A 12,897-nucleotide genomic window follows, 5' to 3' on the forward strand; every position below is an offset into this window, starting at 1 on the left:
ACTCCAACATTATGGAGTTCATAATGCTTGGACTGTATAGTCACGCATAAAATTAAATATACTAAGTATAAAGGCAGATTGAAGAATTTTATTAATAATATAACTATTACATACCTACGATTATTAACAACAATCGTTTCATAATAATAATTTAGATTAATTTCATATAAATACCTAGTTATTATTTAATACTATGATACCCATTTTATATTTCCTCAGCAGTCAAAGCTATTTAATAAATAAGTATTCGTTGATGACACAAATATACATATATTAATAGGTCATTGCAATTTTCCTTGACGGATTGTACATCGGTATGTACCTATACATACCGATACAAAAACTGTATTAGTATTTGCCTGCAAATTGGAATCATAGGGCGTGTGAGCACGCACTGATCGCCAACTACATAATCGACTTCAAACAAGCACACCATACAACAGGACTCACCATTATTGTCGCAACAATATCCTGCACATTTTATGTAATACTGACCCACTGTGCAGACGACAATATGCTTGCCAAAACATTAATTCTGATTCTAACATCAAAATTAATAATAGCACAGATCAATGGAGAATTCTGGTGGTTAAGTGACAATTTACCGCATGTGAAACATGTTGAAGCACCGAAAATTGAAGATATTAGTGAATTCGACACGGACGAATCAGCCAAAATCATATTTAGAGACGACGATCATGAAGCCAATACGAAAATAAGCTCAATAACTGTGGGAGATAAAACAAATCATCAAAATGAAAAATGGAAAATCGATACTCATTTCAATGAAGATAAGAGAATCATATATCCAGATGATAAAATTAATCCCAATATAGAACGTACTATATCTAAAATCAAAACTGATGAACGTCAAAAAATAGAAAACGTTGAAAAGACGAAAAATACTAAAGCAGAGAATCAAGACGAGTTTAAGTTCTATTTTCCCGAGGATTATTTATTATCGAAGAATAAAGGACCAGATAATATTAATAAAATTCCAATGCCTAATAAAAATTTACAACCCATTAAAGATAAAATGGAGTTTACAAATAAAGTGGGAACAATGACATCCGAAAATATTTGCAGTTACATGAAGAAACAGGAGTGTTATCGAAAGAACGGCGTTGTATACAAGCAAACTAACAGGTAGGTAATTTAAATTAATATTGTAATAATTTTCATAATTTTTTTTCTTACAATAAACTGAAAATAATTCAAATATTTTTAATGCTTCAAATATTTATAGAATTGATTCAGCGACGCATTTGGATGGCCAATTTATTTGTTGCATATTTCCATTGATAGAAGAAGAGTCCTCAAAATTAGTATTTCCTAGTAATAAAAGACAGAAAAGATCAAAACAAAGCGATAGCACAAACAAGCAAAGGGAAGTATTAGTGAAAAGGCGATATGGCATTTCAGCAGATAATAAAAAGGATACTACTCCCAGAATAGTTTCTCCTGATGATGGTGATGAAGACTATAATACAGACCCGTATTGGAATATAAAAAATGCCAAGATAAAGTCGACTGGACATAGTACTACAATCACAAAACATGATTGTTATGAAGATGAAGATTATGTTGTAGAATTGCCAAAACCAGGTCTTTTAGGAGTTTACTCTGATCATAGCCGGCCAGGGTGGCCAGTTAATGACAATAGGGGCCAATATGGCGGAAATTCATACGATGATGTTTACGACGATGATCTTCCTGGTTATTCTACAATAGATCCGAGAAGAGGTAGTTCAATTATCATTGAGTACTTGCCGTATAATTAAAAAATACCTAAGTAGAAAAATTACAATAATGTAAAAGTCAAGTTTTTCGATGCATGCATTAACTATCGTGAAAAACCGGGAGTAATCCCATCTACGTACGAAACTTCGGAAAGAAAGTAAGACCGCGTCAAAGTCGTGCCTCTGGATTCATAATAATAATATTTTCATCAAATTAGTAGTAACTTGCGTGGAAAAATAAAATTATGATATCAAAAGTAGGTCAAGTCTAATAACAAATTGAATTGATTTCAGACACCACTACTTCCAAATTTCCCAAACGCGGAAAGCCCTTGAAACTTTCTACTATCAGTGAGGAAAATTACGCCCCTGAAAGCCACACAATCAGCTACCAATCAAATCCGGATTTCCAAGTGCTCCAAGGCTTCAAACTCATAAATTTGTCAAGAACCAAGAACAAATTTTATTCAAATTCAAAGAGAATTAGTACTGAAAGCGTGTTCGAGGAAAACAGTAAAGAATCAGTATTCGCTGATACGAGTACGGAAAATCGCAATAAAGACTTTGTTTCAAGTAATAAACAAATTTTCAGAAATTGTGGAAAAGTTACCGGAAATTTTGTTTCAAGAAATGGTGAGCAATTTTCACTTAATTTGTTCCTTTGATCTCATCTATTTGATTCAATTATTACCAATGTAACTTTTTAAAGATTTTTCAACTATTTTATATGTATTGTATAGGCAAGCAATTAGGCAATTCTGACAACGGTTCGCATCCGTGGCTAGGTTTGGTGGTGTTATCAAAGAGAAGACAGTTCATTCTTTGCTATGCAACTATCTTGCACCCCCGCGCTGCGCTGACTGCAGCTGACTGTGTTTATGGGTAACTAACTTGAGCTTTATCAATCTTCATTTATTTTGTCATAGAATCTTCATACAATTAGTTATTTCAATAATGTAAGACATTTACTTACACTAAATAAAGTTAAAATAAAAAATCTAAACAATAATTATGTACTTCTTAATGTAATATTACGAGTACATATGAACTATTATTCAAAGGAGGCCAAGTGGAGAACTGACTTTGGTGGCTGGTCTACGAGATTTGAGGGATAGATCCAGTGCCCAATACAGAATCACAGGCATTCTTCTACACCCTCAGTACAAGCCTAACGAATTGGCACACGATTTGGCGATACTGGTAAATAACAGTTAAGGTACCTAACAGTGGAAATAGCTGTTCGGAGGCGTTTGGTTCCCGCCCTAGAACCCACTTCAAATCTTCCCGTAAATATCGTATGAGGCTACATGGATATAGTCTTGACAGTTTATAGGAAACAACAGCAGTCCCAAAGATTGTTAATGTCAGACAGGCGGCCGGTCATAAAATCGGAGCCGAATCTTCCAAATCTTCAAAAGGTTTGTTTTATAAAACAGCCGTGAATGCAATCTGATAATGTGAATTAAAGAGGTTTGGAGTGGAAATCCACGACACTTGTCTAAAAAGTATTATATATTCTGTGCCTATAGGATATCAAAAAACATAAGGTTTAGGTATGTTTTGTAATATACTTAGTTAATTTTTGTATTGTAATCAGCACTGGAACGTTCCCCTGAAGCTAACCACTAACGTGCAGCCAGCTTGTCTTGGAGAGCCGAAGGCGAACAGCGATTGCTTTATATACGGGTGGGGCGGATATGACCAAGGTACAATTTTATTTCTAATCGTAAAATAGGTACTAAAAGTTTTGACACTTGCTATTTATTGCAACATTTAAAGAAATAACTAGGTATTCTAACACCGTATTTTAACGATGAGAAACAGTTAACGTACCTACACTTAAAAAAATTGCACCTAATTGTACCAGGAAAATCCAAAATTAGTTTTTTAAATTTTCATTTGGAAAAAGTTGAAAAATTAGTCAAATCTAATACATTTTCTTATCAACAATAGAAGGAAGTAAAGGGAGGGAGTATGGGATCTATTAGGAAACGGCCGATGAAGACTATTTCATCTGTTATTTCGCCTCTATAAGCTTAATAAACATACTCCCAGTACTTACTAATGTCGAAGAATGAACTTAAAACTCTTACAATCAGCCATCAGATACCGTTCTCGCTGGCAACGAGCTACCGTACTGACACCGCAACAGTGCCAAGCTCGACTTGTCAACCAATCTACCGGCCAGCGACTGCCGAGCGGAGCCTTCTGTGCTGAGGTGCAAGCTAGAGGAACTGTGGTAAGCAGGGTTATTTAATCGAAAAGACCCGCCAAAACAGTTTGATCGATTACTTTCATTGGAAATCTTTCGATGATAGCTTGTCTGCTGTATGCTGCCACCCAAGACAATAACAATTATTGGCTACTTGACAGTTCTATGTAATGTGTTTTAAAATACGCAAAATGTGTTATTTTAGCTTACTATCATAAAAATTATAAATATTTTCCTAGTGATGAAATTTTCGTGCAAAAATCACAAAATCACGTGACAATATTCTGCGCGTGCATCTATGTAGGTCATAGACAATAGACTGTGACAATAGAGCAAGTTTGCAACCGATTTAAAAAACGGAATTTTGACAACCTACCTAGTGATTTCACAAGTACGTCTGAGCGTGTCCGTTTTTCGACCGTGGCCCATGTACGAAACACGAAGTCAAGAAATCTAATACTGCCGAATTAAATAGTTAATTCACATTATGTTGTCGTAATATCCTGTACAGACCGGCGTGGGCGGCGCCCTGATGTGCGGGCAGACGGCGGCGGGCGTGGCGGTGTGGCGCCACGCGGTGCTCGTGTTGCTGCCAGTGCAGGGCTGGCCTGCACAAGCGCTGGACACTCTTCTCGGGACCAGGTGATAGTCGTGTTAGCATCTATTGGGCTTATAAACTATCGGGAAACAACCTCTACATTAACTCAATGTAAGATTCAATGTTAGCTTTCGTGTTTGCTTTAGGAATAAATGTGTAGCGTACAAAATAAAAACATTTTACATTTTTACAAGTATAATTTATTCTCATATTTTATAATTTCGTATGCACGTTCCTGTTTTATAACGATAATTAATTTAAAAAATAATACGTAATGACTTTTATGTTAAGCAGTCGAATGACGCGGAACTAAACATGTTACCTATAGGAACTAATTCTTAAAAATACTTCTCACAAATACAATGGGAATGTAGAGATCTACAACACGAAATATGAAGTTTCCGACTTAAGATTTAGTAAATAATTGTACTTATGCAAATTATTATCTTTGGCGTCGAAACCCAACGATGAGATAGTTATGGTCATTATTTACTTATAACGAGTGAGCAAGCGAAATAAAGTAAAAAACATAACATTATAACAAGTCTTACGATTTACAGCCAGTTGGCCCTGTGTTCCACTCCCCACAATTTTTCGCCCGCGTCTTATACACTATTTACTTTTAAAAAAATATTACATTTGACAAATTAGAAAAACAATCGAAAACAGAAATATTTTGAAGCAAAAGTCATTATTTTTTTGAAAAGACTAAAATTCGTTAAGAAATTATATTTTTATGTGTATGCTACCATGTAAGCAAATAAATTGATTAGAGAAAAAAAAACACAGGAAATTACTATATAATCTATACACATACTTTTTAACGTAATAATACTGTGGGCATAGTACATGCCTACATTTCTCTTGAACGAATAAATTTATTTCTCGTTGTATTATTAAAAAAAATAACATATCATTTAACTGAGTGTTTCTATAATAACCCTTAAAAAATGTATTTCTGTAACGCATAAATGGAACTAAGATGAGATCCGACTAAAATATATGAGGGTAATGATTTTTATAATGATAATTAACCAGGGTATTTCATCTTCATATCATGTTAATAAAAATTATACCTCATTACCCTACGCGATATCGACTGACATTTTTGGCTTTTAGTTTTCGATACTTTCCATTTTAACAAAATCAAATTTATATCACGTGTAATAATGTGAAAACACTACCAAATACAACGATAAAATAAAAAGCCACAATGACAAGATCACGTTAAATTCATAAATATTTACACAGACGTAATAGGATGTACAAACTGCATAAAATAAACAGGTACCGAAGACTTGAATCGTAACGTCATTACTTTTTTTAAACATAGTTTAATTATAATCAGCCAGTGAATCCTGCACTGTCATTTAAACGATATAAAAAAAAGTAAAAATAAAAAGATTTACCTGACAAAGAAAACTTACAATGAGATTTATTTTATTTTTCTTGAACGTTCCTAATATATTAAAGAACCATTTATGAAGTTTGCATATCTTGTAGACGCCAGTGATAGAGATTTATGATAAATCACATTGTTTCAGCTCAGGCGATGACCAGCGGCTCGTCGTCTGAGAAACCTTGAATCGGCGGCACGTCGTCGTCGTCTGCAAAACAATATTTTATAATTTAGCTTTTAATATCAGAAATTGTTGAATTATATTTAGTTTCTAATAGTATTAGTAAATAATAAATTTCATTTGATCGGTATATTTTGATTTTTAGCGTGAGCTCTGTGGCGACATTAACTTTTCTAACCATAAAATGTACCAAACTATCTGTTGAATTTTCAAGCCACTAGATCAATTTTGATCAATATTTGGACAAAAATATTTACAATCTGAGAAAAATAAAAAACTATTTTTTTTCTAACTCCCCAATAATTCAGGATCAGATGTAATCCGTACTGATATAAAAAATACGGAAGTCTGTCTTTTTGTCTGTACGTCCACCCCACTACTGACCGTGGTCGGGTATGGTGGCCTGCCCCCGGCGACTGTCGTAGCGCGTGGTGTGCAGCAGCAGCGTGCGGCGCCGACGCCTGCAATACAACGCCGCGCACGCGCCCGCCGCCGTCGCCACACACACCCCGCTCACCCACCACGCCGTGGCGCTGCTGCTCGTGGGCTCTTGATCCGCGAAGTCTGACGCTAAAATTATATAACGATAATGTGTAATTATTGTATTACGGTATATAAGTAAAATGCAAAGGTGAGATCTACCTACGCATAGCCTAAACTACTCAATCGGTCAGGGTGAAATTTTCCATACATATAGCTACTACTCTGCTGTAGGCATCTGCAAAAAATCTGAAATTTCTACTTAGTAAATATAAAAATTAATTTATTACAAAAATTGAAAATATAGAAAATTCTACCCCTACCCTAATGAAGCAAATAGGGGGTGGAAGTTTGTATGAAACTTCGTCATATTTGAAATGAGGCACATACAATTTTGAATTTACGTCTATGATTAGTAGAAAATATAAATGTATTTGACTTTTGAAAATCGCACCATTAAAAGTGAAAATTATGTGACAAATATTGTATGAAACTTCTTTATATTTTAATTGAGACACCTGACATTTTAGGTTTACGTTTGTGTTTAGTAAAAACATACATATATTGGACTTTGAAAATTGTACCCCTAGGGCGAAAAATTAGTTACATTAAACTTTTTCGAATTACAGTTGTGTTTATAAGCATTTATTCGATTTTAGCAATAGCACCTCTCGAGGCAAATATAGGGGATGAAAGTTTGTATGAAACTTCCTCAAATTTAAAGTGAGAAATTTTAGGTTAACTAGGTTTCCATTTTTCATGAAGTACAACCTACCCGCTATTATCGCCGCGAAAGTTAAGATAATTACAAGTAAAATCTAAATACTTAGTAACTAATTAAAATATATTTGTAATTCAATATTTTAAACATGTATATTTACATAAGTGCCAGTCCCCGGGGCAAAGTGAACACATTTGAAAAATGTTTTAGTTACTTTGAATAAAGTAAAGAAATAAACACACGAGTTACTGATGAAAATACAACACAACACCAAAATTAAAAATGAACAGCGTGCGTTGCAGCTGTTCAAAGAAGTCATGACTTCGTTTACTCATAGTGAATAAGCTAAACACAAATTTCTGCCACAACGCAACAGACAATCAACGAATAACAATGCAAATTTTTTATTAAACCCAAAAGTACAGTACAAAACTAACCTTGCATAGGTATGGCGTGTACTTCAGTAATGTCGCTGTAGTACCCCTCAGGCGATACAGCACGCATACCCACATACAGGGGCCCGTCAATGTCGTCGGGCACGGGGACCAGCACCGGCGAGGTGTCCGACGTTATCACCGTCATATCTTCGTTCGTGTGCACCAGGTCGTCTGGGATCTCCTTTCTGGACACTATCACTTGGTATTTGAATCTGGAAATCAAGTGCAAGTATTTATTTGTGTCCTATAAAAGTGAAAGAAAATTTAAAAGATTGCTGGCTCATTTTTAGAGTTCATGAACAGAATGACAAATAATGGTTCCATTGTTCGGCACTAACTTGTTCTGGTCGGGGAGGGGAGTCCAGGCCACCACCACGTGGCCGGAGGACGGATGGAAGGCCAGCAGGCTGCGCGGCGCCGGGATGCGGACGCTGCGGGAGCTCACACATGACTTAGATGAATCTGCTACCTCCGTCTGGAATTGCACAAAATACTTTATATCTCGGCCTACATGGAACCTTTCCTATGTATAATCACAATGCCAAAACCGCCAAAAATTACTTTCGTGGTGATATAACTTAAACAATAATACTTTCGAATAAAATTATTTATCTAGTGTGGTATATGTCAAGATCATTATTTATCACTAGCTAAGAAATAAAATAAATTTATAAAAATTTGGCACTAATGTTCTACTAGAAGGGCCTCAAAACTAGCCTCATTATTAATAAAAAATATAAGCTAAAATATGTTTTGTCACTATCGCACTTTATAATATTAGCCATTGACAAAAAGAGACAAAACATACTTTAGCTTAGACAAAGCATAGTCTATTTTAAGAACAAGAACAAGAAGCTACTTACGCTAACACAGATATTATAACGTCCTCCAGGCGGCAAGTTGACGATGGTGTGTTGAAGCGAAACGTTTGAACTGGGCTGCAGCTCGTAGCGGCTCGTCTTGTGGCGCGTCTCTTCTGTTATCTCCAACTATGATGATAAAATATCTCGTCTTACTAATGGTGTATTTCAACATTTTTCTAGACTAGTATCTATAGTAGACTGAATCTATAACTTTTCTGTCAATAAATCAGACGTGAATGGCCCGTTTATTGATTAATAATACATATTAATTTTAAATATATATCCTATTATTACAAATGCGAAAGCTTGTTACACTTTCACGTAAAATCCACTGGACCGATTGTTATGAAATCTGATTAACGGGTAGAATATAACCTGGAATAACACATAGGGTACTCTTTATCCTGAAATTCCCACGGGAGCGAAGCCCCGGGGCGCATTATAATCAATATTGAAATGGGTGTGGGGTGTCATTATAGGGAATGAGTTTTGTGGAGCAATTCCAATGTCTACCGAAGTTGGTTTCAAATTATTAAAATTCCAAAAATTAAACAAACTTGTTTTGTAAATGCCAGCAACCTCGCAGAATTAAAAGGCGGACGTAAAAGCGTGTGTTCTATAAGTTTTACAAACACAGACCTTGTAAGTAATAGGTTCACGTAGCACGTCGCAGTTAGCGTCCCAGTAAATGTCCAATCTTGACTGTTCCTCGGTGAATTGTGCGCGCAGTTTCTTCACAGGAGCTCTGGAAATAAGAAACAATCTCAATGTTATTATCAAGGCTTATTATCCCTTAGTTGCCTCGTACGACATCCATCTTGTTCTGGACGCCAGACGCAAGCCGCATTATTTAATTAAACTATATTTTGCAAATTTTGCAATCGAACATGCAATAATGAGAAAGAGAAAGTCTGGCAATATCGTGAAATAAATAAATGAGGGCGCTATGTCCAAGTGGCTGGCAATACTGGGTGTTTATCAACCAATCTTGACCTTGATTTGGTATTGCAATGGGAAAAACGTAGTTTGTTAAAAATGTTCCTCTTTATTAATAGATCAATCGACTTACTTGGGGTTTTCTCTGGTGACCATCTCCACAAATTTGGACAGCGGCCCGCCGAGGATTCCCACAGCGAACACGTAGTTCTCGCACGCATTGAGCCCCTCCACTGTGGCGTTCGTCAGATTGGTTATTATTTTCTTATCTGAAAGAAATTAAGAGATTTTAGATTAGGTAGTGTATATAGAAATTACATGTCGGTATTATGTTACATAGTTTACATCAATATAGTAAATTTTAAACTACATTTAATTTACACAATTGTAGCTTATAAAGGTTATAAACTTAAATAAAATCGAATAAATCTACACTAGTAATATGAAGAGAAAGTAAGTCCGCCTTTTCATAGATAGATTTTACTCCTAGTATTTTCTCAATTTCTTCCCAAAAAGTCGGATGCCAAACCAAACTTACTTGCGTGTTTGTGCCCAACTGTTTGAGAAGAATGATAAAAAAACTTTTTTACATTTTTGTGATAAACTTAAATAAATACCAAATAAAACTTACCATTAACCAGTTCACCAGGTTTCATAGCGTTAGTGTAATGCAGTTCATACTGCAGCGTCCTATTCTTGTACCTATCCGCAGTGGGCGGTTTCCACTGCAAGTGCACAGACGTGCCTTTCTCCTTGAGCAGTATCGCGGTCAAGTTGAGTTGTTCGTCCGGAATGCCCGGCTTGCGCAGCGGGATCGTGAATGGCTCGCCGTATATCTTGTCTTTGAAGGCGCGGATGTCGATCGCCATGTCCACGCCCAGAGGAAGGTTGCTCACTGAATGCAATTAATTTTTTAACTTGTTGCAACAATATAATGACGTGAAGTACTAATTGAAATAATGTGACAAAATGGTATGACACTGTAAAGTCGTAATTTCCACCGCCTGCTTGATGTCAAGACTCTTTTTATGGATGTTGTTGTTGCCTTTTTGCTGTCAAAGTTTCATATCCTTTAGTCGCCTAGTACGAAATTCACAGGAGGATATTGAGTCGAATATCGGACAGGAACAATCGTCATATGCCTCGACTACGGCGTCTACGGCGCGACCAACATTTGACTCGAAAGAAATAAATCAAAACCAATGATCAACTTCAAATGATATTATATTATACAAAACTTACGTGTGATATTATTATATTTCGTTGTAATCTCCTCTCTCTTCGCATAGAGTAACGGCAAACGAACTTGCACAGAGTACCCCTCGACCCCCCTGATCTTGTGCCACTCCAAATAGACCGAAGATTCGTTGACGTGCGACATACTGACGTTGACCAAGTCGTCGACGTCACCGCCGTCGTCGAACGTCAGGTAGGCCACTTCGGACGATTTGGATGTGTACACGTGATTGGTCGCCGTTACCTGAAACAAACCAGCCGGACGGAAAAGTCTGATTATAATAACGTAAATTACAAGCTATTATAATATTTAGAAATTAAATACCGTTGAACCCCTAAAATTGACTCTTGACCGTAGATAATGCAACTTTAATGTACTTTCGAAACAACAGTTTGACCGATTGATTCATTGTTAATTAAATTTAAGACACATAAGTTCATAATGTATCGTTTATTATGTAAATGTTCTTCAGAATAAAAAATTAAGAAAATAAAATATATTATTTACTTTACTCACTTGTGAATGGTATTCCCGTATATATTGCTGACATTAGTTTTAATCGAATAACATAAATAATCATAAAACTTACCCAGAAAGAGTACTTCCTATCCGGCTTGAAGAATCCCCTGAGCGTCTGCGTGATGGTGTCACTATTATTAGCCATTATAATAGTTGATATCGGCGGCAGAGGCGGCGCGAAGTACAGCGTGTAGGATTGTATGATGCCGTTGGGTTCTGTCGGCTTGTCGAAGATTACTAGGACTCGACTGCCCACCAACTGGCGGACTGTTAGGTGGACCGGGGGGGAGGGCACTGAAATAAATAGTACATTGAGATATTGTAAAAAATATCAGGATTCAATATCATCAGATTTTGTTGTATTTACATGTAGGATTGAGTTTTCTTTTGACACCTTGTAAATAATATAAATGTCAAGTTTTTGAAAATAAATTGTCTTTGAAACATTTGGATATTCATCAAATTCGGAGTTAGTTCTGATGATAAAACGACAGGTGGAAAACAAAACGATGCTACGGTTACGTTTTAAGAATTTGTTTGTAAAAGTCATCAAATCAAGTTCTACCCGAGCATAAACCTCTATTTTTATACGCCATCTATCCCTGTCGTTTGCGACTTTGGTTATTTCGTCGGCCCACCTCATCGCAGGTCGTCTAAGAATTTCTTAGAAAAAATATTTTGAAAAATTTCTAAGAAGCTCAAGATTCACCAACACATTCAGTTGTTATTATATATATAGCCATAATATTTGATGTACATAAACTACATTATGATTGACTTTGAGGAAGGAAAAATGGATATATTATATCTTCTTACCTCCTTCACCAGTGGTCGTGTTGACATACTTGTTAGACGGGTAAGTGCGGTTGGACTTGCTGTCTTGTATGTAGAATGTCACGTTATAGTTTGTGTACGGCTCCAAACCCGTAAACCTGAAAAGATCAAACCACTAAATAAAATAAACTCGAAAGTGTTATATTATTCTAAGAAGATAAAGCTAGATTATATTTTTATTTTTGGTGTATCAATTATCAAATCATCGTGTACTACTCTCAATTTTTATTTTAAATAGCAGGACTCTTAATATCATAATAATAATCATCATCAATAATAATTAATATTATTAAGTCGAAAGTAAGTTTATATGTTTATTTATTTGTTTTTAGTTACCGCTTCACCTCTTATCTACTCAAACAATTTACTTGAAATTTTACATACATGTACTCTTAAATACCTTTCATCCCGGAATAATGGACGGAGCCAAGAAAAGCCCTACCTGTAGACGCTGTCGTGGGTCCAGGTCATGTTGGTCCACACGCCGTCGGAGACCTTCGCGATGGAAGGCAGGAAGCTGTACAGCACCATCTTCTGCTGCGCCATCCAGCACGAGATCAGGAAACTGGTGGCGTTGATCGATGATTGGTCCACGCCGATGCTTAGGAACTGGACACAAATTTAATTTTTAAATTATACTGAATTTTATTTTAAATATTAGAAACACAGTTGCATGTGCAACGTGCAGCACAATAAAAAGCCTTATGTCTTGTCATTTCTGAGATTTTTTAAGATGTAAAT

At 35.9% G+C, this 12,897-nt stretch overlaps 2 protein-coding genes across 2 annotated transcripts in view; one reads left to right on the forward strand and one right to left on the reverse strand.

The window, feature by feature from the left end:
- The first annotated feature begins 362 nt into the window (after positions 1 to 362).
- On the forward strand, positions 363 to 6,234 carry LOC128674373 (uncharacterized). Its single transcript, XM_053752868.2, has 9 exons — positions 363 to 1,146; positions 1,247 to 1,743; positions 2,034 to 2,372; positions 2,480 to 2,621; positions 2,801 to 2,939; positions 3,337 to 3,445; positions 3,839 to 3,978; positions 4,463 to 4,604; positions 6,094 to 6,234. Exons 1-8 carry the CDS (start codon positions 515 to 517, stop codon positions 4,595 to 4,597), a joined length of 2,133 nt encoding a protein of 710 aa, XP_053608843.1. The 5' UTR covers positions 363 to 514; the 3' UTR covers positions 4,598 to 4,604; positions 6,094 to 6,234.
- The window catches only part of LOC128674471 (sortilin-related receptor-like), a 37,152-nt gene continuing 28,981 nt past the window's right edge, over positions 4,727 to 12,897 (reverse strand). The window contains exons 21-32 of the mRNA XM_053752992.1: positions 12,599 to 12,765; positions 12,139 to 12,254; positions 11,393 to 11,616; positions 10,809 to 11,046; positions 10,198 to 10,461; positions 9,700 to 9,835; positions 9,270 to 9,375; positions 8,631 to 8,756; positions 8,106 to 8,242; positions 7,768 to 7,979; positions 6,514 to 6,699; positions 4,727 to 6,156 (exon numbers count right to left, since the gene is read on the reverse strand). Of these exons, the coding sequence (XP_053608967.1) occupies positions 6,095 to 6,156; positions 6,514 to 6,699; positions 7,768 to 7,979; positions 8,106 to 8,242; positions 8,631 to 8,756; positions 9,270 to 9,375; positions 9,700 to 9,835; positions 10,198 to 10,461; positions 10,809 to 11,046; positions 11,393 to 11,616; positions 12,139 to 12,254; positions 12,599 to 12,765 (1,974 nt within the window). The 3' untranslated portion in view covers positions 4,727 to 6,094. The remainder of the gene's footprint in view (positions 6,157 to 6,513; positions 6,700 to 7,767; positions 7,980 to 8,105; positions 8,243 to 8,630; positions 8,757 to 9,269; positions 9,376 to 9,699; positions 9,836 to 10,197; positions 10,462 to 10,808; positions 11,047 to 11,392; positions 11,617 to 12,138; positions 12,255 to 12,598; positions 12,766 to 12,897) is intronic.

Source organism: Plodia interpunctella, chromosome 12 (assembly GCF_027563975.2).
Source record: "Plodia interpunctella isolate USDA-ARS_2022_Savannah chromosome 12, ilPloInte3.2, whole genome shotgun sequence".
NCBI lineage: Eukaryota > Metazoa > Arthropoda > Insecta > Lepidoptera > Pyralidae > Plodia > Plodia interpunctella.